We start from the raw sequence: 23,848 nt of genomic DNA, 5'->3' as shown, positions 1-23,848 counted from the left end.
GTCTATCCCCGGAGATCTTGGGTTCTATGAAGGCTCAAGCTCGTATCCTGTAAAGTAGCACTGAGTGCTCCTGCCAAATCTCCCCTCCAGAGCGTGACAATTTGTTCCAGCATTATGCCGATTACAAACAAATACTTACTCCAACATTTCATTCTGCTTATCACCATGAATTAACATGATGTTTTAATTACGAGAGGAAAACAGGAAGCTACTTTCTTGTGGTTATATTTAAAGAAGAACCAGGTAAGAGAAATCTTGTTTCTGTCTAAAGGCAACCATGTAATCATGGTGGTTGTGTTAAAATGGATGCAAATTAAATTATAGGGAGGCCCAAGTATGGGGGGCACACCAATGTCTTAAAATAACAATAAAAATCCTTTCTCAGAAAGAATCTGCTTTATGGTTGCTGGGGGGGGGGTCGCTGACCCTAGCAAGAAGAAAGAAAGAGGCAAAAGAAGAAGGTAAATCATTTTAAAGCCAAGCAAAGACCAACTGCAACGTAGGATCAAAATATTCTGTCTACCTTATACTAAGTTCATTCATACCTGGAATCAGTCTAAGGACAGACAGGCGAAGATTTGGGGAGATTTTGTCGCCTGGCGACAAATCGCCTCTTCTTCGGGCAACTTATCTCCCCTAATTGCCTTCCCGCTGGCTAGAATCTAAATCTCCGGCGAGATGGCACTCGGAGCACTTTGTTTTCCGAAGTCGCCCTAAGTTGCCTCACTACGGAAAACGAAACAATCCGAGTGCCATCCCATTGGGCGATTTAAATTCGAGCTGGCAGAAAGGCTTTTCGGGGAGATTAGTCACCTGAAGAAGAGGCAATATGTCGCCGGGCGACTAAATCTCCCCGAATCTTTGCGTGTGTCTCTGCCCTGAAGAGTGGAATAAGGAGCATGATGGAAAACGGCACCTGGAGATAATATCCCTTTAAATGAATATTCATTAGTTCAGAACATGATGTAATCGGTTCCTCTCGGATTACAATGAAGTAATGTTCCCTCTGCTGCAGGGGAAATACGTTGGCAGCAGAGTGCAATGTCTTTACCATGCGATAATAACTGTCAGGAAGTTGCCGCGCCGATTGCTATTATAGGGGAGTCACAATGAACCAAATATAGTCAGCGAGTGTTTCAGCAAATGTCATTGATTGTATTTCCAGTTGAAAATATGATCCAATATCCTGTATCACCACCCACTGAACAGGTCTGCGCCGCTCGGGTAGGATAGCTGAGTGCTATTTCCATTAAACTGGATACCTGCGAGTCACAACCTGGGAAACTCTCATAGTGAAGAACTGGAAACATTACTTGGGTCAGCCACTGACCTGATCTCTAATGGGGTTTTTTTTATCAAGCTCCAAATATCCGAACCTCTAATAATTCGTAGATTTCAGAGCAAAAAAAAAAAACTACGAATTATTCGATATTTTTTAAATTCCGATGGTCTAAAAACTCCGAATCCGAAAACCCTGGCATCTAAAAGCTCTTGAGTCCTGTATAAGTCAATGGGGAAGGTCCCAGTGTCTGCACTGATGTCCATACCAATATCCGATGATTTTGGGGATTTGGAGCAAAAAACACGAAAATTTAGAAAAAATTTTAATTTTTGTGGAAAACTCAGAAAAATTCGGAGCTTTCGGGGAAAGCTCTGAAGTTTTCGGGGTTTTGCCCGACCCTATGTTTCGGGCTTTTTTCTTCATAAATAAGGTCCATTCGGGAATTCAGAGTTGCTCGAAGTTGGATATTAGAAATACTGAGATTGATTCGAACCTTGATAAATAACCCCCAAAATTTCTGTGCCCATTATATATATATATATATACAAAGATTGACTATCCTATGCAAAGTCTCTTGATAAACTACAACTCCCAACCCTCTAACAGCCTTTAGCCAACAGCGCTGTAACAAGCAAAAAAGGACCAAATCACCTTTTTCAGTCACTAAAGGGAAACAACACCAGTTGAACAACAAAGTAATCCCAGGGTAAAGCAATATCTGCTTATATTATGATGATCAATAAATTAAAGGGGTGGTTCACCTTTAGTATGTTATAAGACGGCTACTTCTAAGCAACTTTTCAACTGGCCTTCATTTTTTCTTTTTTTTATAGTTTGTGAGTTATTAGCCTTATTCTTCTCACTCTTTCCAGCTTTCAAATGGGGAGTCGATGACCCCATCTAAAAACAAATGCTCTGTAAGGCTACAAATGTTTTGTTAGTTATTGCTACTTGTATAACTCATCTTTCTATTCAGGCCTCTCCTATTCATATTCCAGTCTCTTATTCAAATCAGTGCATGGTTGCTAGGGTAAGTTGGACGCTGAAATTACAAACTGGAGAGCTGCTGAATAAAAAAACCACAAATAATAAAAATTAAAACCAATTGCAAATATCATTCTCTACGTCATACTAAAAGTTAATTTAAAGGGGAACAACCACTTCTTCACACATATTTATATAACATAAATAACAACATAAATACACCAAGGCACTTACCTGTGGCTTCGCACATCGGTTTTTCCCTTGAGAAGTTTTTGTGAGGTGGGTTGTGTCTGTAGACAACGTGTGGCTTGTTGTGTTCTTCATATTCACTGCCGTCGGAGAGTAGCGGTTCTACAAAATAGTCCCCATCCTGAGACTTGAATGTGCCTAGCTGCAAAGGAAAGCAAACAGTTCAGCTGTTAATCATGTACAGATCTAAGAGGTGAGTCTAGTCATAGGCTTCTTTGAAGAAATCAGGATTAAAACCTCAAGCACTTGAGATTATCACAGACCTAGACAATATTTGGGACCAACAGGTGAATGTTGATGCTCCTCAAGTCTAAGGGTAAGGGTACACCTGGCGATTCGGGGAGATTTAGTCACCTGGTGACTAATTGCCTCTTCTTTGGGGGGCGACTAATCTCTCTGAACGGCTTCCCCCTGTCTTGCGCTGGCTATAATGAAAATTTGCCTGCGTATTTCCATTATAGCCGGCGCAAGACAGGGGGAAGCCGTTCGGGGAGATAAGTCGCCCCAAAGAAGAGGCTATAAGTCGCCAGGCGACTAAATCTCCCCGAATCGCCAGGTTTGCCTTTACCCTAAGGGCAGAGACACACGTGGAGATTCAGGGGGATTAGTCGTCTGGCAAAAAATTGCCTCTTCTTCGGGCGACTAATCTCCCTGCAATGCCTTCCCGCCGGCTAGAATCTCAATTGCCGAGGAGATGGCACTGGGATCGCTTTGTTTTCCAAAGTCGCCCGTAGTTGCCTCACGAGGAAACTTCGGGCGACTTCGAAAAACGTTTCGCTTCGAGTGCCATCCCACCGGCGATTTCAATTCTAGCCGGCAGGGAGGCAGTTCGGGGAGATTAGTCACCCAAGGAAAAGTCTATTTGTCACCGGGTAACTAAATCTCCCTGAATTTTCTTGTCTGTCTCAGCACTAAAGGGTGGTCTCTTGTTCTTGTGTGTGAAAAAAGATCCACCCTTCTGTTTATGTCCTTTATTATAATGGTACATCTAGTTATGGGACCTGTTATCCAGAATACTCAGGACCTGGGGCTTCTCAGATAAGGGATCTTTCGGTAATTTGGATCTCCATACCCTTTAGTCTGCTAATAAATCATTTAACATTAATTCAATCCAATAGGATTGTTTTGCCTCCAATAAGGATTAATTATATTTTAGTTGGGATCAAGTATAAGCTACTGTTTTATTATTACTGCAGAGAAAAAGAAATACATTTTGTAAAAATGTTTGAATTATTTGATTATAAAGGAGTCTATGGGAGATAGCGTCCCCATAATTCGGAGCTTTGTGGATAACTGATTTCCAAAATATAGTTCCCATATGATCCAAGCTGAAACTGCCTACTGATATTGTTCCCTATGAAAAAGGCTAAATATTGGCCTAAAGTTAGTAGACGTCAGTATAAATGCAGTTTAATGAAGACACATGGTAATTAATTTACACAGAATCCAAGATGTTTGATGCAATAAATTCCCTTCCTGTGAGGAGCATATACAGGTATGGGACCTGGGTTTTTTTCGGAATCAATCCATTGATTAAAATCAAGTCTATGGGAGATGGCCTTCCCATAAATTCAGATCCTTCTGGATAATGGATTTCTGGATACTTGTATGTCCTTCAAAAATCACAATCCATGCTATTGAAATAACAGGATGCACAGATTTCGGTGTTAGTGGTTTATGAGGAAGTAACAATAAGACGGGAAAAGTGAATTTAATTCCATTAGCCGTTAAAGGATTGGTTCAACTTTAAGGTATCTTTTAGTATGCTATACATGTAGGGAATTTGTGCAAATTCCCTGTAAGGGCAGAAGCCCAGAGCCTGTGTCTGTGTGCTGTAAGCTGTTACCTAGCAACCAGCTGTTCAGTCATCTCAGTGCAACAGGAAGTGACACAGCAGCTAGTGAGTGGCTGGCAGGAAAAGGAAGTCACAGAGACTGGCAAAAGAAGAAAGCCTGGCATAGAGAGCCTCATGGGGACAGAGAGAGAGGCCACAGAGCTGCTGGTGGACCCAGAGAGCTGAGAGGCTGCACCAAAAGTATTCATTTGGATTGGGCTGGCACAGGGAAGCCACATACTGTGCCTGGAGAGACAGAGAGTGTGAGAGGAATACAGACTGGAGGAACAACCAGCAGGAGATTCCTATCTGAGCATCCAAAGGAGCTGGTAGTTGCACTGTATGACTGACTGTGCTGGACTCGCCTGAAGAGAGATCTAAAGTATCTAAAGAGGATTTGTGTGAGTATCCTGTTTAAAGGGACAGTACCCTAAAGAAGCGCTTGTAGATAAAGAGACTGTTATTGAAAGGACATTATAGAAGTTTGCCTTGTTAGTTAGATAGACAGATTGCGCTAGCAAGTTAGTTAGTGAGGCCCTATTGCCACCAGTTAGGAGTGCTGCCTGTATTAGGTGCCCATTTATTTTATATAAACCGTTATTCAGTTTAACCATTTCTGTGTGTATGTTATTACTGTATTCCTAGTGGGGCCACCCGTAGGTGCATTCCTGGATCCCGCTAGGTGGAGGCACTGCGCTAGTAAGTACCAGGTACCCAGTCTCTCCCAATACCACTGCGGAGTGGCTCAGGTTTGTCCCGTGTCATCAGGTAAGCGCCACACGTGGAGTGTAACACAGACAAAGGGGTGTCGAAAGGGTTACATACAATAGCCAATTCTAAGCAACTTTTCGTTTGGTCTTCATTATTTTTTTTTTTTATAGTTTTAGAATCATTTGCCTTCTTCTTCTGAATCTTTGCAACTTTCACTGACCCCATCTAAAAACAAATGGTACAAATGTATTGTTATTGTAACATTGTATTCCTCATCTTCCTTTTCAGGCCTCTCCTATTCATATTCCAGTCTCTTATTCAAACCATTGCATGGTTGCTAGGGGAATTTGGACCCCAGCAAATAGATTTCTGAAATTGCAAACTGGAGAGCTACTAAATAAGTAAAAAACCACAAATAATAAAAAATAAAAACCAATTGCAAATTGTGAATTTGGAATTTATTAAACCCTGAGGATGGAAAAGTCCGAATCAGAAAATCCAGCATCTCAGACCTGTCCAGGTTGCATATAAGTCAATGGGAGTAGTCCCAATGATTTTTTGATGTGTGCTGGGTTTTCTGAGTTTTCGGGCAAAAATCTGGTTTTCTGGTGAAAAATCCAAAAAAATCGTGAAAATCAGATTTTTTTTCCGCAAAGCAAATTTTGTGAAAATTGTAATAATAAATAAGCGTAAAAACCCTGAATGGATTTGATCGGCGTTTGTAGCAGAAAATATTGAGATAAATTAGGACTTTGATAAATAACCCCCTAAGTGTTTGTAAACATGAAACGTATAAAGCTGTGGGCACAATAAACCTTTTTCTACTTTGTTTGAACAACCTGGTGGAAGATTGCCTTATTCTCAGTGCCTGCTGCATTGATTTTTTCGGTTTAACCCCTTTACAGCTTCAAGCCATCCTTAATAAAACCATGTGACTTCTCCCGTTATACAAATATACTGCGTTTGTTTTGAAGAATCAGATGGAATATAAACAAGCTGCTCTATAAATGGACTGGAATCCGAATAAAGAAACTCTGACTGGTGAACACATCACTTTCATATGGTACATAATACATTGCTTTTATATCAGAGGGTTTGTGCCTTTCAACTCTTGGGACTTGGGTTTGATTCTGACAATGTGACTCTGCACTTTATGAGCCGTACCCATCAGTTTTATTTTATTATCCACCCATAGTTATTGGTATTAGCTGTGATTTATATAGCGCTTACGTATTCAGCAGAGCTCTATTCAACTCAGTCTATAAGCACATTGACCTGCTTACCATACATAACAAACCGACAGCAGCAGCTACTGGGGCCCACCAGCACATTATACAGTGACAACAGCAGGTACTGGCGGCCAACCAGCACATTATACAGTGACAGCAGCAGCTACTGGGGCCCACCAGCACATTATACAGTGGCAGCAGTAGCTACTGGGGCCCACCAATACATTATATAGTGACAGCATCAGCTACTGGGGCCCACCAGCACATTATACAGTGACAGCAGCAGCTACTGGGGTCCACCAATACATTATACAGTGACAGCATCAGCTACTGGGGCCCACCAGCACATTATACAGTGACAGCAGCAGCTAATGGGGCCCACCAATACATTATGCAGTGACAGCAGTAGCTAATGGGGCCCACCAGCACATTATACAGTGACAGCAGTAGCTACTGGGGCCCACCAGCACATTATACAGTGACAACACCTAGCATCTGACTGGGGTTTCCTGTGCCTACAGGGGCTGCAATCTAAAGGGCCATCCTTGCGACCTCCAGGGGTCCTTGTACCTCCTTCCTTCTCCTTAACTCCTTAACTGCTGCAGACAGGTGGCTGTAAATGGGGGAGGGGACATCTCTAGCATCCACAAGGAGTGGTCTGGGTCGGCGGGGCCCATAAAGGCCGAGGGCCCACAAGATTATATCCTGGTATTCTGCCAGCCCAGTCTGACCCTGACAACACCAGGTCTTGGCAGCCCACCAACATATTCTACAGTGACAACCGCCGCTCCTGGTGGCCTACCAGCACATTATGCAGGGACAGCAGATTGTTGATAAATAATGTTATCCTCCAGCACACCATATGCCCAAATACAGTATACATACCAGTTATCAGCTTACCTAATCCTTTTCAGTTGTTCCCAGGCTCGACAGTCCTGAAGGGAAGGTCCTATATGTAACCCACAACCGTTCTTCAACTACAGCCCCTGTACCCCCCCTTCCCCCATATTTCACAATGAAAGCAAATGTCATTTTAGGCAACTTTCCCATATACATGAATTGGCCATTTTTAATAATGTGTTCATGTATTTGTTATTGGAATCAGTGTCTGTGTAATTGATCATATTCTCTGCACTGCCGGTTCTGACCTATAGAACAATGTACTAAGCAGAAGTCAGCAGATTAACAGACCAGAGACCACAAAGGGGGAGAGAGATGCTGCTTTCAACAGCACCCAGACTTTTCCCTCCTATCCTCCAGCATTTAAAGGAGAACAAAAGCCTAACTAAAGAAGTAGATAGAAATGTTGTACATTATGTTTTGGGCTTCTGTACCAGTCCAAGGCAACCACAGTCTTTTAGCAGTAAAGATCAGTGTCTCTAAAGATGCCCCAGTAGCTCCTCATCTTCTTTTCTGCTGATTCACTGCACATGCTCTGTGCTGCTGTCACTTACTGAGCTTAGGGATCCACTCACAATATACAGTACACATAGAATAGAAATGTCACAATAAAAGGCTGATTAGTAATTAATACAGATAATTACTAAATGGCAGCTCAGAAACCAGTGCAATTAGCATCAGAATTTAATAATCAGCCCTGTAGCATCAGCTTATATTACAGCCAGGGAAGCTCATTTTCTGCTGGATAATTAGTGACGAGCCCTAAGCTTAGCTTCTCAACAGCCAATCAGAGCCCACTGAGCATGTGAGTGTCACAGACACTTTCCAAGATGGTGACCCCCTGTGACAAGTTTGAAGTCCTGGATCATTGCTGCTATTGACAAGCTAAAACTTTCGGCTGGTGCAAAAAATTCAGAATATAAAACATGGCATTCTTAGCCATATTCATTTTTAGGGTTTAGTTCTGCTTTAAGGAACTTTCAGACACATTGTATCCTTTCTGTTCATCCCAGGATACATTCATTTCCAGCTGCTTTATAAAGACAGAAGCCAAAAAAACTCCTGTATCCTAATACAGAACCCATTTCAGACTGAAGCCTTGCTTCCTGTTACATACAATTTACAGACCTTCAGGAGACTCCCCCTTCCCCAAATCCTCCGCCTACTAAACAAATGACAACAACAAGAGTTTGGCTGAAGCTGGATTTTGTACTACGCAACGCAGGTCTGGGACACGACTCATGACAAACATTGATTTCTTCCGCAGACAATGGTGCTGACCAAGGAGCTGCCATAAAGAATTTCGGGCGAGAGGTCAGAGACAGAGAGATAGAACGTCTTTGGGTAAGTTTGAATGTTGCCATAGGGTATTCTCTCTTTTAACTCTCTTTTACGCTTATCATTTGTGAAACCCCTTTACAAATGGGATATGTCTACTGCAGCTGCAGAACCTCTTAGGACAAGAGTGACTAACCGCTAATGCAACAGCTGTTTTGGAAGCCCACCTCCATTTATCCCTTGTGAAAAGGTTCTGAGAGTTGTAGTTCTACCAACGCTGAAAAGGTTTGGACTTTTCGGCAATGTAATGTTATGCTACAATGGTATAAAATCATTGCCCTCTTGGGTTGATATCTTTGTGCGGTGCCCTGTCTGCCATATACGGCATCAGATTATTATTATTATTATTAATACAGAAGCTGCATGGGGCATATAACAGTGAGTCAGACAGATCATAGACTGATTTGATACCGTTGGCAGCACCAACATTGTGCCAAAAAATTACTGCGTACGATACAATGCAACATATGTAAAAAGGCAACTGCAATCAACAGCTACGGATGTTGTTGAACTACACCTATGGGGCACTACTGAGGGGCCCATACCTTCCTTTATGGTATATATATTTATATATATTCCCACACATATATATATCAAAGCCATATGGGTGCAGAGATGGGGGAATTTCAAGAAGCGCAAGCCAACAGCAACCAATCAGATGTTTGCTTTAAACCAACAGGTTAGTAAATGCTACCTACTGGTTAGTTGCTAGGGGTTTCCATAACTGAAGCATGTTATTAAATATCCCTGACTTCCATCTGCCTTGTCTGGAGGAAGCCATATGGCTGCTGTAAACACAGTTTGGTAAAGCAGTATAAGCTGTAGCAGAATGTTACCTGTTGGGTTTTTAGTTGTCATTTACACCACTTGAAAAACGATCCCCATCAGTAATCAGTTTATACTCCAACTAACCTGCAAAAAAGCCTCTCCTCTCTGCTCCCCAGTTGCAGCTGCCCCCCTGTCTGCAAATAGTATTCATTGATTTTATTTTCTTAAAGGAGAACTAAAGCTTAACTAAAGAAGTAGCTAGAAATGTTATACATGATGTTTTGTGCTTCTGTACCAGCCGAAGGCAACCACAGCCCTTTAGCAGTAAAGATCTGTGTCTCCAAAGATGCCCCAGTAGCTGCCCATCTTCTTTTCTGCTGATTCACTGCACATGCTCTGTGCTGCTGTCACTTACTGAGCTTAGGGAGCCACTCACAATATACAGTACACATAGAATAGAAATGTCACAATATAAGGCTGATTAGTAATTAATACACATAATTACTACAAGGCAGCACAGAAACCAGTGCAATTAGCATCAGAATTTAATAATCAGCAAACCTGTAGCATCAGCTTATATTACAGGGGAAGCTCATTTTCTGCTGGATAATTAGTGACGAGCCCTAAGCTTAGCTTCTCAACAGCCAATCAGAGCCCACTGAGCATGTAAGTGTCACAGACACTTTCCAAGATGGTGACCCCCTGTGACAAGTTTGAAGTCCTGGATCATTGCTGCTATTGACAAACTTGTCACTATATAAGTTCATTATATAAAATATGGCATTTTTAGCCGCATTAATTTTTAGGCTTTTGTTCTCCTTTAAAATGGTTGTTTATCTTTAAATAAACTCTTAGTATGATGTAGAGAGTGATATTCTGAGACAGTTTGCAATTGGTTTTCATTTGTATTTGTGTTTTTTGAGTTATTTAGCTTTTTATTCTCCAGTTTGCAATTTCAACCATCTGGTCCTGAGACAATTTGCAGTTGGTTATTTTTTATTATTTGCGGTTTTTGAGTTATTTAGCTTTTTTATTCAGCAGCTCTCCAGTTTGCAATGTCAGCAATGTGGTTGCTAGGGTACAAATTACCCTAGCAACCATGCATTGATTTGAATAAGAGACTGGAATAGGAAAGGACTTGAATAGAAAGATGTGTAATAAAAAGTAGCAATAACAATACATTTGTAGCCTTACAGAGCATTTGTATTTTAGATGGGGTCAGTGACCCCCTTCTGAAAGGTGGAAAGAGTCAGAAGAAGAAGGCAAATAATTAAAAAATGATAACAAATGCGTAGAATTGGCCATTCTATAAGATAGTAAAAGTTAACTAAAAGGTGAACCACCCCTTTAAATATTCAGTAACATATTTTGATAGTGACAGTTCTGCACAACAATTCATATGTTGGAGCTGCCACGCTGTTTGCTCTGTTGAGTAATAATCATTCACAAACTTTAATGGCCTACTTTATTCTGCACACGGACCCTTATAATCTATATATATGAGATATATATATAAATATGCACTGAAGCTGCCATGCTGTTTGCTGCTCTGCCAAGTAACAAGTCACAAAGAAACTGTTCTGATAATAGGATATGTAATATTCTAGTAAGCTACATTCCAATAGACATTCTTTATGTATTCTCACTGGTTTATTTGTAAAGGGATTTGCTTTTAAAAGCAGTGTTTGTTTATCTCTGGTTCTGTCTCTTCACACATTGTTAGAGATGCCAGTTCTGCTACAGGTCTGTTAATCAGCTGACTGTTTACATTTTTTTTTTTAGCAGTCAGAACCAGCCGTGCAGAGAAACAGCTAAATACTGCCATCAGTAACAATTACAGTAACTAATACATTGAAAAACCAGCATGATAAGTTGCTTAAAATGATTCTGCTAAGAGCAGGGTTTCTTGGATTTCCCCTTTAAAGGGGTAGTTCGCCTTTACGTTAACTTTTAGTATGTTATAGAATGAGCCATTGGAAGCAACATTTCAATTGGTCTTCATAATTTTCTTTTTTTTATAGTTTTAGAATTATTTGCCTTCTTCGTCTGACTTTTTCCAGCTTTCAGATGGGGGTCACTGACCCCATCTAAAAAACAAATGTTCCAGAAGGCTACAAATTCCTATTCATATCCCTGTCTCTTATTCAAATCAATGCATGGTTGCTAGGGTAATTTGGACCCCCTAGCAACCACATTGCTGACATTGCAAACTGGAGAGCTGCTGAATAAAAAGCTAAATAACTCAAAAACCGCAAATAATAAAAAATGAAAACCAACTGCAAATTGTCTCAGAATATCACTCTCTACATCATACTAACAGTTAATGTGAACAACCCCTTTAAAGAACAAATGTATCAGAATGTTTATCTGGTCAGAATAACAACCCTTTACATTTCCCCTGGATTAAAACCTACTACAGAAAACAAATTCCTGCCTGGTAGCCTTGAAGTTCCATCACTATTGGCTCTGCCGTACTAATCACTTCATGGGACTTAATTGCAGCTAACGGGCTTTAGGGGAAGTGTGCTGGAAGCACTGCAGGGTTTTCACAGTCAGGGACAGGAGCTGGAGATAATCACTATGAACTTGTATCCTCACTCATTCTAATTCCAGTGTGGGAAGGCTCTGCCCTGACTTTCCCTCATGTGAAGATACAAAAAAAAAAAAAAACATGCCCAGCCTAGGCCCCTCCCACATTCTGCCCCTCCTCTACGTTCCCAAATCCTGAATTAAAGGGCCAGTAACACCAGAAGATACAAAAAATGCCCTAAAATCCTTCACTAGCACTATTTCTAGAAATATATACCTAAAACTGTTCTATAATTGCTTTTCAGGGTTAATTCGTGAATAGTTGCAGTAGGGTGGGCAACTGATAAACCAGAGCTGTTTCTAAGTGGCTGCAATTAGAAACAGGGCTTCTGCTTCTTTCCACACTCGGGATAGAAAACAAGGGTTAAAATGTTTGGTGTTACTTGTCCTTTAAACTTTAATCATCAAGTCAGCTGATGTCACTGCTGCCACTTTTCCCCAGGTTTAGCTGGCACTTTGCAGTATATTAGGCTTTATAAACCACCAGGCAGAGAACTGTGTTTAGAGGGTGGCAGCCTAGGGCCCCATAGACCATAAATTGTGGGACATCAAGAACAGCAGTGCAAGATAGTTTTATAAACCAACCCATAATCCTTTAACTGTTGTTGTACAACTCCCAGCATTTCTCCCAGCCAAATGAGATGTGAGTTGTAGTTTTACAGGTTTGGCAGTGTTTTGCTTTAAATACATATAGGGGTTCCACCAAGTGCTTTTTAACTGTTTAAGGTCCTAATTAATAAACTGCATTGAATAAAGTCAATCATTTTGAGGCTGATTGAATTACAACAAATGGCAGGCTATGGGGCAAGCCACATGGGTGAGTGAGCTGTTGCACCTTTCATGACTCCATTCATTTTAGATGATTTGCCCACCTATTTGAGATGCCAATGTCTGAATCTTGGTTAATATGTTAAAGTAATATCCAATCAGAATGGTTACATTCCAACCACTAACTATGAAGGCCCAATAAGAATGAGTCAGTGGCCACTTACCATCCCTGAACAAAGGCTGATGACTGCAGTGTGCTCTGTCCTGTCATTCACTTGGCCACTGAAAAAGCAGTGTTGGAAATCAGTGGGGTCGGTGTAAAAGCTACTTTGGTTGGTTCTGGGTTTCCCATGCAGACTGACTGTGAAAACCGGTGCCATAAATCCAGAATCGGCTGTCAGATTGAGAAAAAAGTGGCGGCCAAAGGCTGACAGTTTGTAATGAGTCCTAGAGGTGGCCCAGGGGTCAATGTCAGGATTAGGGTGAGGGACACTCCTCCTCGTCCTCTTGAAGTGCATGTCGCTGGGAAAGGCTTCTCCAAACTCATTCACTCTGGTGGGGGTCACTATCTCGTAATCCCCCAGTTTCTCCAGGAACTTGGCTGAAACACAGAGACAGGCAGAGGCACAATTACCGTTGTACAGCTTTAAATGAGAATCTTGTCACGGGGGAGGGGAATATGTGGCACCCACTCTCTCATTTAATTAATTTATATATGAAACATGGTTGGCATGCAATGCCACAGGCTTGGAACACAATGGGTTAATATTGGGGGGGTTAAAATGCTATTTGTACCCAAATATGACCTTAAATATGAGCATCTTGTCTGTACCCCAAACTTAAGCATGCACAATAGCCACTTGCTTGGAGTGTTAAGGGTTAATGCTGGGCATGCCATATAGTTGTATAACTCACTGGAGGGGGGGCAAGCATATCCCAAATTCCCATGAGAAACTACACAGAGACAACCAGCTGGGTAGTTAAGGGTTAACGCAGACTTGTACCAATGAAATATAAGTATCAGTATGTGGGGCGACCCCCCAGCTTTCCTAAACATGTTTATGGTCTGTAAAGGGTTAATAGAAATGGCACTTGTAGGGCATCACTTGGTGGCAGCAAGTCCCCAGCCATGGCAGCTACAGGAGAGAGGAGGTGCCACTGACACTCTGGGGTTAATAGTTGCCCAGAGCCTGGAGCCAGGGAGCCCACAACATGCCGAGCCGGTGCAGCAGCAGCAGCAGGACCTAGAATATGACAGGGGGCAGCAGGGAACGGGTGTCAGTGGGTTCCCTACATGGCTGGGACCGTTACCTTGCCTTGGGTGCAGCCGGGGAGCTCTCAGTAGCGCCGCTCCATGCGCGCAGTCCTGCAGGAGAATCACTAGTGTCAGCAGCCGGGAGGCAAGATTCATGTTTGTCCGCAGGAAGCCCCTGAATATCCCCCCGCGCTCCCTCTTGGCACCGAGCTGTCCCCTAAAGTCGGGACTGGGCAAGCTGAGCGTCGCCGGGGTCGGGATTCAGCATTCACGGGGCGAGTACGGCTGAGCAATGGGCAAGGCAAGCGCAACAGCATAGCGCACGGACAGCCAGGCACTGCGCTCCCATTTGCTGCTCCGCTTCTACTTTCCCTTTGCTCGAGAGTCACCGGGAGCTTTGCAGCCTCAGTATAGCGAGGGAGGGTGGGGGATCCATTCCAGATCCAGGCGGGGCCCCCGCCCAGGGGAGGTGCAGGACCAGCCCAGTGTCATTCTAGTGTGCAACTGCCAGGACCCTGACTGCCGCCTGGGGTGTCCTCTCCTGCTGCTGCTGCTGCTGCCAAACTCTCACAATCATTTCCCGGGACACTTTTAAACTGATGCTCGTATGGATCAAAATTATTGTCAGCTGGAGAGGAGTGTGGTGCCCACATACATGATTAATAGTGATTAGCGAATTTCCAGAAGAATTCGCAAAACAGCAAAAAATTCGTGAAATTCAAACGTTTTCACTATAAAATCGAGCAATTCGAATGTTTTCACAGAAAAATCGATCAATTTGAACGTTTTTACAAAAATCAAGCAATTCGAACGTTTTCGCAAGAGATTTATTTATTTATTTATTCGGCGGCAGCGGCGAAACGCAAAAATTCGCCACAAATTCGTGCCAGGTGAATTTATTCACCCATCACTAATGATTAATTTAGCCTTATTGTGATGCAATCACAAGTGTATAAAGTGAGACAATGGCGCATCTTGGGCACTGCCCTATTCACTGATATCAAGTGCCAACTTTTATCTGTCTCTCTCTCTGCCTTCAAGTCAAACTCTTCAGCTTGTGGCATGTATATGGGCACCACTGAGTTATTATGGGTACCCCCAGAACTGCAATGGGTGACTGTTACCCCAATGTTTCTATATATCTGTAACCTTGTTATGAGCTAAGGGGGCCCAGTCTGAAGGTCAGTTAGGGGGAGATTTGGGATGAGTGTTTATTTGTGCCCTGGGTACCCCTGGAACTATAACAGGGTGACTGTTACCCAAATGTTTCTATATATCTGTAACCTTGTTATGAGCTAAGGGGGCACAGTCTGAAGGTCAGTTAGGGGGAGATTTGGGATGAGTGTTTATTTGTGCCCTGGGTACCCCTGGAACTATAACAGGGTGACTGTTACCCCAATGTTTCTTTATATCTGTAACCTTGTTATGAGCTAAGGGGACCCAGGAGGAAGGCCAGTTAGGGGGAGATTTGGGGTGAGTGCTTATTTGTGCCCTGGGAACCCCTGGAACTATAGCAGGGTGACACCCCAATGTTTCTATATATCTGTAACCTTGTTATGAGCTAAGGAGGCCCAGCCTGAAGGCCAGTTAGGGGGAGATTTGGGGTGAGTGCTAATTTATACCCTGGGTACCCCTGGAACTATAGCAGGGTGACTGTTACCCTCATGTTTCTATATATCTGTAACCTTGTTATGAGCTAAAGGAGCCCACCTGAAGGTCAGTTAGGGGGAGATTTGGGGTGAGTGCTTATTTGTGCCACGGGTAACCACTTGAACTATTGTAGGGTGACTGTTACCCCAATGGGGTTAGCAATAAACTGGGGTATAATTTAAGAGGGGTACAGGAGTGAATCCATGGGGGTCCTGACTGATGACCTATATCAGTGTGTAGCTCATGTTCCCCACGTTTGTATGAAGGGAAAACCTTCACAGATTTTGCTACGGACCCAACTTTCAAGATAACCAGCAGATTAAATCATCTTCCCGAGGTTTGGAAGGTCATTAAAACCAATTTTGTGGTCAAACCGATAAATGGTCGTCGCTGAAAATTACACACAGTTCTCCCAGAAGCCCCTGTCTCCTTACAGTAATGTTGCAGAACTACATTTCCCAGCACCCTCCTATACCTGGGATGAACATTCTCATATAGTGAGTGAGATGCAGGGTGGGTATCGCCTTCCTTGAGGGTGACTGGCAGCTTGTTATGATTGGAATGACTGGTTATCATCACAGGGGGAAGGCTTTTCTGCTGGATGGGACTGATTGCTCGCAGAGCTCTCCCCCGGCACTGCTAATAGCAGCCATCAAACCTTTTCCCCAACACTTTACTTGTCCCCGAGGAGAATAATATTTCTGCTTTTGTGTAAATAAAGTGCCCGATTAGAGGGGCGGCGTTAATCATCTGGGTAGAGCTGTTTCCTCGGATATTCTTGGCACAGAGAATGCATTTACATGATGCTAATGGAATCCATATATACTGTATATTCCCCCATATACTGTATATTCCCCAATATACTGTATATTCCCCAATATACTGTATATTCCCCCATATACTGGACATTCCCCAATATACTGTATATTCCCCCATAAAACTGTATATTACCCCCTATATCCTGTATATTCCCCCATATACTGTATATTCCCCCATATACTGTATATTCCCCAATATACTGTATATTCCCCCATATATTGGACATTCCCCAATATACTGTATATTCCCCAATAAAACTGTATATTGTCCCCTATATCCTGTATATTCCCCCATATACTGTATATTCCCCCATATATCCTGAAAATTCCCCCTATATACTGTATATTCCCCAATATACTGTTTATTCCCCCACATATTGTATATTCCCCCATATATCCTCTATATTCCCCCATATACGGTATATTCCCCCATATACGGTATATTCCCCTATATACTGTATATTCCCCCATATACTGGACATTCCCCCATATACTGTATATTCCCCATATACTGTATATTCCCCCCCACATATTGTATATTCCCCCATATATCCTGTATATTCCCCAATATAAGGTATATTCCCCCCATATACTGTATATTCCCCAATATACTGTATATTCCCCCATATACTGGACATTCCCCAATATACTGTATATTCCCCAATAAACTGTATATTCCCCCATATATTGTATATTCTCCCATATATCCTGTATATTTCCCCATATACTGTATATTCCCCCATATATTGTATATTCCCCCATATACTGTATATTCCCCCCATATACTGTATATTCCCCCATATACTGGACATTCCCCAATATACTGTATATTCCCCCATATATTGTATATTCCCCCGTATATACTGTATATTCCCCCATATACTGGATATTCCCCCATATATTGTATATTCCCCCATATACTGGATATTCCCCAATATACTGTATATTCCCCCGTATATCCTGTACATTCCCCCATATACTGGATATTCCCCCATTTATTGTATATTCCCCCATATACTGTATATTTCCCTCATATACTGGACATTCCCCCATATACTGGACATTACCCAAAATACTGTATATTCCCCCATATACTGTAAATTCCCCTATATATTGTATATTCCCCCGTATATCCTGTATATTCCCCCATATACTGGACATTCCCTAATATACTGTATGTTATCCCATATATCGTATAGTCCCCCATATACTGTATATTCCCCAATATAATGTATATTTCCCAATATACTGTATATTTCCCCATATACTGTATATTCCCAAATATACTGTATATTCCCCAATATACTGTTTATTCCCCATATACTGTATATTCCCCCACATATTGTATATTCCCCCATATATCCTCTATATTCCCCCATATACTGTATATTTCCCCATATGCTGTATATTCTCCACATATTGTATATTCCCCATATATCCTGTATATTCCCCCATATACTGTATATTCCCCAATATACTGGACATTCCCCAATATACTGTATATTCCCCCACATATAGTATATTCCCTCATGTACTTTATATTACCCTATATACTGTTTATTCCCCATATACTGGACATTCCCCAATATACTGTATATACCCCCATATACTGTTTATTCCCCATATACTGTATATTCCCCCACATATTGTATATTCCCCCATATATCCTGTATATTCCCCCATATACTGGATATTCCCTCATATATTGTATATTCCCCTATACACTGTATATTCCCCCCATATACTGTATATTACCTTATATACTGGACATTCCCCCATGCACTGGACATTACCCAATATACTGTATATTCCCCCATATAGTGGACATTTCCCCCATTTACTGTAAATTCCCCCATATATTGTATATTCCCCAGTATATCCTGTATATTCCCCCATATACTGGACATTCCCATATATACTGTATGTTATCCCATGTACTGTATATTCCCCCATATACTGGACATTCCCATATATACTGTATGTTATTCCATGTACTGTATATTCCCCCATATACTGGACATTCCCATATATACTGTATGTTATCCCATATACTGTATATTCCCCCATATACTGTATTTTCCCCAAAAATCCTGTATATTCCCCCATATACTGTATATTCCCCCATATATCCTGTATATTCAACAAATTGTGCACACGCTTGTGTAAAAGTGCACGTAAATGATCATTTCTGTACTGGTGGAGACAACGTTTATATTTCATTTGGGAACCAACCGGCCTGTTATTGTTGCTCAGGGATCTGGGGAACATCAGCATTTGTGGCTGCAGCAGCTCTAGGGAAGGGAGCAGAACATACAGCTGGTTTATATACAGACACGTGCAGCAGCTCTCTCCACTGTATTTAACCTTTACTGTACTGTGGGGGAGTTTTAGGAATTAAAGGGATTCTGTTTTTTATTTCTAAATTACACTTTTTAAACTGCAAACAATTCACTCTACAATATAAAATGTAATATCAAAACCAATAAGTGTATTTTTTAATTGATGAAGTCGCAGTGTGACATGTATTTTTACTATCGAGTGCTGTTCTTATATCTAGGCAGCTGTTATCTGGTTACCTTCCCATTGTTCTGTTTTTAGACTGCTGGGGGGGGGAGGGGCGGTTTATATCACTAAAATTTGCAGTACAGCAGTAAAGAGTGACTGAAGTTTATCAGAACACAAGTGACATAACCGGGGGCAGTTGGGAAACTGACAATATGTCTCGACCCATGTCAGATTTCAAAATTAAATAAATTTAAAAATTGATTGTAGTGCAGAATTCTGCTGGAGCAGCACTATTAACTGGTGGATTTTGAAAAAAACATGTTTTCCCATGACAATACGTTTAGTATGTTATAAAATGGCTAATTCTAAGCAACCTTTCAATTGGTCTTCATTTTTTCTTTTTTAACTCTTTACAGCTTTCAAATGAGGATCACCGACCCCATCTAAAAAACAAATGCTCTGTAAGGCTACAAATGTATTGTTATTGCTACTTTATATTACTCATCTTTCTATTCAGGCCTCTCCTATTCATATTCTTTCTTTCTCTCTTTCCATTCATCAGTCCTGAGTTTAACTGCTGTCAGATACATCTGCTTTATTTCTGTGCACCAGTCAGTGGAGGCAGCAGATTGAACAGAGGAAGGGCCAGGACAATGCTGCCCTCCTTGTTAAAGGGTTGGTTCACCCACCTTTAAGTTAACATATAGTATGTTTCAAAAAAATTTGGCATTTTGCGAATTTCACGGGAAATTTGCGATTTTCTGGCGAATCAAAGCGGGACAAATTCGCCCATCACTAACTGTTATTAGTAAATGTGCCCTAAAATATAACAAGCGAACAGGGGAAATATGACTGCTGCCTTTTTCTGACAAATTCTGTGTCATGGGCCTTCATCAGCTTTCTTCTCAGCAGGCCATCTGCATACCTCCCAACTGTCCCTTTTTCGGAGGGACAGTCCCTCATTTGACAGCTCAACCCGCAGTCCCTCATCCCTCTTTTCTCTGCACTGAACAGCCAGAAGAAGAAACAAAGTTGCAAATAAAATACTTTGTAACAATTTTGAGACACAAAAACACAGTTTAGATAAGGAGAAATATTTTCAAACTTTCATAACCTGCCAAATTTTGTAAAACAAACATGGTAATTAGGGGGTGTGGCCACAGAAAGGGGTGTGGTCAAAAAATTGCTGCGCTACGTGCGGAAAATTTTTTTGTCCCCCTTTTTACTTCCAAAATGTTGGGAGGTATGCATCTGCACAATTGCTAGACTTTCTTCCATTTATAAAATCCAAATTTTCCCCTTTAGTAACATGGGAGGTGGCAGATGCAGCACATGGGTTGTTCTTCTGCCCCCAGAAGCCCCACGATCAACATTTGTGCAAAGATTTATTCATGAGCTAAATTTTCACAAATATCAACAAGATCGAGAAGGAGCGGGGCTTAGTTGTGAGTACACATCACAGGCGCTTAAGGGATACTGTCATGGGAAAACATATTTTTTTTCAAAACACATCAGTTAATAGTGCTGCTCCAACAGAATTCTGTACTGAAATACATTTTTCAAAAGAGCAAACAGATTTTTTTATATTCAATTTTGAAATCTGACATGGGGCTAGACATATTGTCAGTTTCCCAGCTGCCCCAGTCATGTGACTTGTGCTCTGATAAACTTCAGTCACTCTTTACTGCTGTACTGCAAGTTGGAGTGATATCACCCCCTCCCTTTCCAACCCAGCAGCCTAACAAAAGAACAATGGGAAGGTAACCAGATCAGCAGCTCCCTAACACAAGATAGGTAGAGCTAAAAACAACACTCAATAGTAAAAGCCATGTCCCACTGAGACACATTCAGTTACTTTAAGTAGGAGAAATAACAGCCTGCCAGAAATGACTTCGATCCTAAAGTGCAGGCACAAGTCACATGACTGAGGCAGCTGGGAAACTGACAATATGTCTAGCTCCATGTCAGAATTCAAAATTAAATATAAAAAATCTGTTTGCTCTTTTGACAATTGGATTTCAGAGCAGAATTCTGCTGGAGTAGCACTATTAACTGATGTGTTTTGAAAAAAACATGTTTTCCCATGACAGTATCCCTTTAATGTATGGCACTCTAATAGGTTTAGTATTGACACCCCCATCTCAGCAGCACCCCAGAATGCTTACAGGTCAACAAGCTCTTGTAGCTTTCACTATAAATTTGAATGAAAACAAATGTAAATAAATGTGCCGCTCGTTCTCACGGGGACTGCGTTGCTGATCTTGGCCCGGGTTGTGCACAAACCTGCTTTTTGTCAAGTAGAAATGGAAACCAGTTTGGATGAATTTTGGCGACACTGCTGTCCACATCTCACCGAGACTCACAAATGAAATAACATTCTGATGGTGATTATTAATTAAATGCCGTGTATTTTGGCACGAGTGATATTTTCACGTCTCTGCGCTCTCATGAAACCACGTCTGGCTGTACTTTCTGCTCCCTGCCACGATCTTCTGGGGAGCAGTCAATTTTGGAAATATAGAGTTTTTGCTTTTCTAAATCTGCGGCCGCATGAGTCAGAGGCCCCTAATAGTTGTCTCTTTATTGCTCCTCTTTTTTATGTAGAATTTAAAGGAGAAGGAAAGCTACCAAGGCAGTCTATTGCCAATAGATTAGCCACAATAGTGCCAGCTATAAGACTATATTTATTCTGTCGTAGCTAAGTAAACAGCTCTAAAAGCTCTCTCTGTATGTTTAGGATAGCAGCTGCCATATTAGCTTGCTGTGACATCACTTCCTGCCTGAGTCTCTCATAGCGTTGGGCTCAGATTACAGCAGGGAGGGGAGGGGGATAGGAACAAACTGAGCATGCTCAAGCCCTAGCCCTGGAGGTTTAAGCTGAAAACAGGAAGTCTGATACAGAAGCCCATGAGTACACAATAGAAGGAAAGAAATGTGGTGTTTCTTTTGATAGAGGACTCAGAGCAGCATTACTTTGAGGGTTTACTGATGTATTTATATAGACCTTTCTGATAAAGCTTACTTATTTTTAACCTTTTTCTTCTCATTTAAAGGGGTTGTTCACCTTTAAATTAACTGTTAGTATGATGTAGAGAGTGCTATTGCATTTGGTTTTCATTTTGTATTATTTGTGGTTTTTGAGTTATTTAACTGTTTATTCAGTTAAATAACTCTCCAGTTTGCAATTTAGCAATTTCAGCAATGTGGTTGCTAGGAACCAAACGACCCTAGTAACCATGCATTGATTTGAATAAGAGACTGGAATATGAATAGGAGAGGCCAGAATAGAAAGACGAGTAATAAAAAGTAGTGATAACAATAAATGTGTTGCTGTACAGAGCATTTGTTTTTTTTAGATGGGCTCAGTGATCCCCATTGGAAAGCTGGAAATAGTCAGAAGAGGGAGGCAAATAATTAAAAAAAACTATAACACATAAATAAGGAAGACCAATTGAAAAGTTGCTCAGAATTGGCCATTCTATAACATACTAACAATTGACTTAAATGTGAGCCTCCTCTTTAAAAGGGGGTTTACCTTTAAAAGAACTTCTAGCATGATGTAGAGACTGAGACTCTGAGGCAATTGGTTTTTACTGTTAATTATTTTTGGTTTCCGAGTGATTTTGCCTTTTTATTCAGCAGCTCTCCAGTTTGCAAATTCAGCAGCTATCTGGTTGCTAGGGTCCAAATTACTCTAGCAACCATGCATGGATTTGAATAAGAGGCTGGAATATGAATAGGAGAATCATAAATAGAAAAATGCAGCAATAACAATACATGTGTAGTCTTAGCCATTCTATAACATACTAAAAGTTAACTTGAAAGTAAACCATCCCTTTAAATGCTAACTGGTTGCTCGCGTGAGAGACCCTAGCAACCAGAAAAGAGAGGTTATGTTATGATTGCACTAAACAGGCTCCTTCAAAGGCTCCTTTTGACTCAATATTCAGATGGTAGAAGTTGGATAGAGTTTCAGACTTGCTCTTTGAATAGAACTTAGCAGCGGGTAACAACTTATTGATTAACATTGAGGCCCTGATGTTTCATTCTTCTTGTACCCGACATCTGATTACAGTGATATGACTACTGTTGTGCCAGGGGCCTCTTGGTATCTATACAGAGCACACTTTGCCATCTAGTGGACTGTATGGGTAAATATGCCACAACTTGGGCAAGGATCTCTTTAATTAAAGGAACAGTAACACTAAAAAATGAAAGCATTTAAAGTAATAAAAATATCATGTACTGTTGCCCTGCACTGGTAAAACTGATGTGTTTGCTTCAGAAACACTAATATAGTTCATATAAACAAGCTTCTGTGTAGCAATGGCAGAAATTGAAAAAAGTCTATTTGGCACAGGTTAAATAGTGGATAACAGATAACACCATTATGTTCTTCAGAGCTTATCTGCTGTGTAATTTGACCCTTTTCTCCTTTGAATGGCTGCCCCCATTGCTACACAGCAGCTTATTTATATAAACTATAGTAGTACTTATCTGTTATCTACTGTGTATCCTGTGCTTGAATGGCTTCCCCCATGGCTACACAGCAGCTTGTTTATATAAACTATAGTAGTACTTATCTGTTATCTGCTGTGTATCCTGTGCTTGAATGGCTTCCCCCATGGCTACACAGCAGCTTATTTATATAAACAATAGTAAAGTTTCTGAACAAACTCAGCACTTTTACCAGTGCAGGGCAACATTGCATTATATTTTTATTACTTTAAAACACATACATTTTTTGATGTCACTGTTCCTTTAAACCCTCTCAGGTTGGTTATACTGTCATGAGCCACCAACTGGTCTTCCTAGGGCTTTCAGTGGGATGCTGGGAGTTACAGTACAACAGGATCCGAATCTGATCTCCTCAGTTTCCACAAGGGCCTATAGGCTTCTGTCCCTGGTCCTGAAACCTCAATTTCTTGTCTATCTATTAATAATGAATCTGCATCAAATGGACCTTTA

The 23,848-nt window shown here is 41.2% G+C and overlaps 1 protein-coding gene and 1 long non-coding RNA gene across 3 annotated transcripts in view; one reads left to right on the top strand and one right to left on the bottom strand.

The window, feature by feature from the left end:
* Positions 1–14,350, bottom strand: part of adamts9.L (ADAM metallopeptidase with thrombospondin type 1 motif 9 L homeolog) — a 185,082-nt gene extending 170,732 nt beyond the window's left edge. Inside the window, exons 1-3 of the mRNA XM_041590920.1 lie at positions 13,964–14,350; positions 12,877–13,253; positions 2,501–2,657 (exon numbers count right to left, since the gene is read on the bottom strand). Of these exons, the coding sequence (XP_041446854.1) occupies positions 2,501–2,657; positions 12,877–13,253; positions 13,964–14,063 (634 nt within the window). The 5' untranslated portion in view covers positions 14,064–14,350. The remainder of the gene's footprint in view (positions 1–2,500; positions 2,658–12,876; positions 13,254–13,963) is intronic.
* The window catches only part of LOC121403131, a 36,105-nt gene continuing 18,131 nt past the window's right edge, over positions 5,875–23,848 (top strand). Inside the window, exons 1-2 of one of the 2 annotated variants that reach the window (XR_005967078.1) lie at positions 5,875–6,123; positions 8,457–8,533. This is a non-coding gene — a long non-coding RNA (uncharacterized LOC121403131). Of the gene's footprint in view, positions 6,124–8,383; positions 8,534–23,848 lie in introns of those variants that run through there. The other variant, XR_005967077.1, reaches the window with a different exon arrangement.

The sequence above is a fragment of the Xenopus laevis genome, chromosome 4L (assembly GCF_017654675.1).
Source record: "Xenopus laevis strain J_2021 chromosome 4L, Xenopus_laevis_v10.1, whole genome shotgun sequence".
Lineage (NCBI taxonomy): Eukaryota > Metazoa > Chordata > Amphibia > Anura > Pipidae > Xenopus > Xenopus laevis.
Note: the sequence above shows the minus strand (reverse complement) of the source record. Positions and strands in the feature narration are given on the sequence as shown.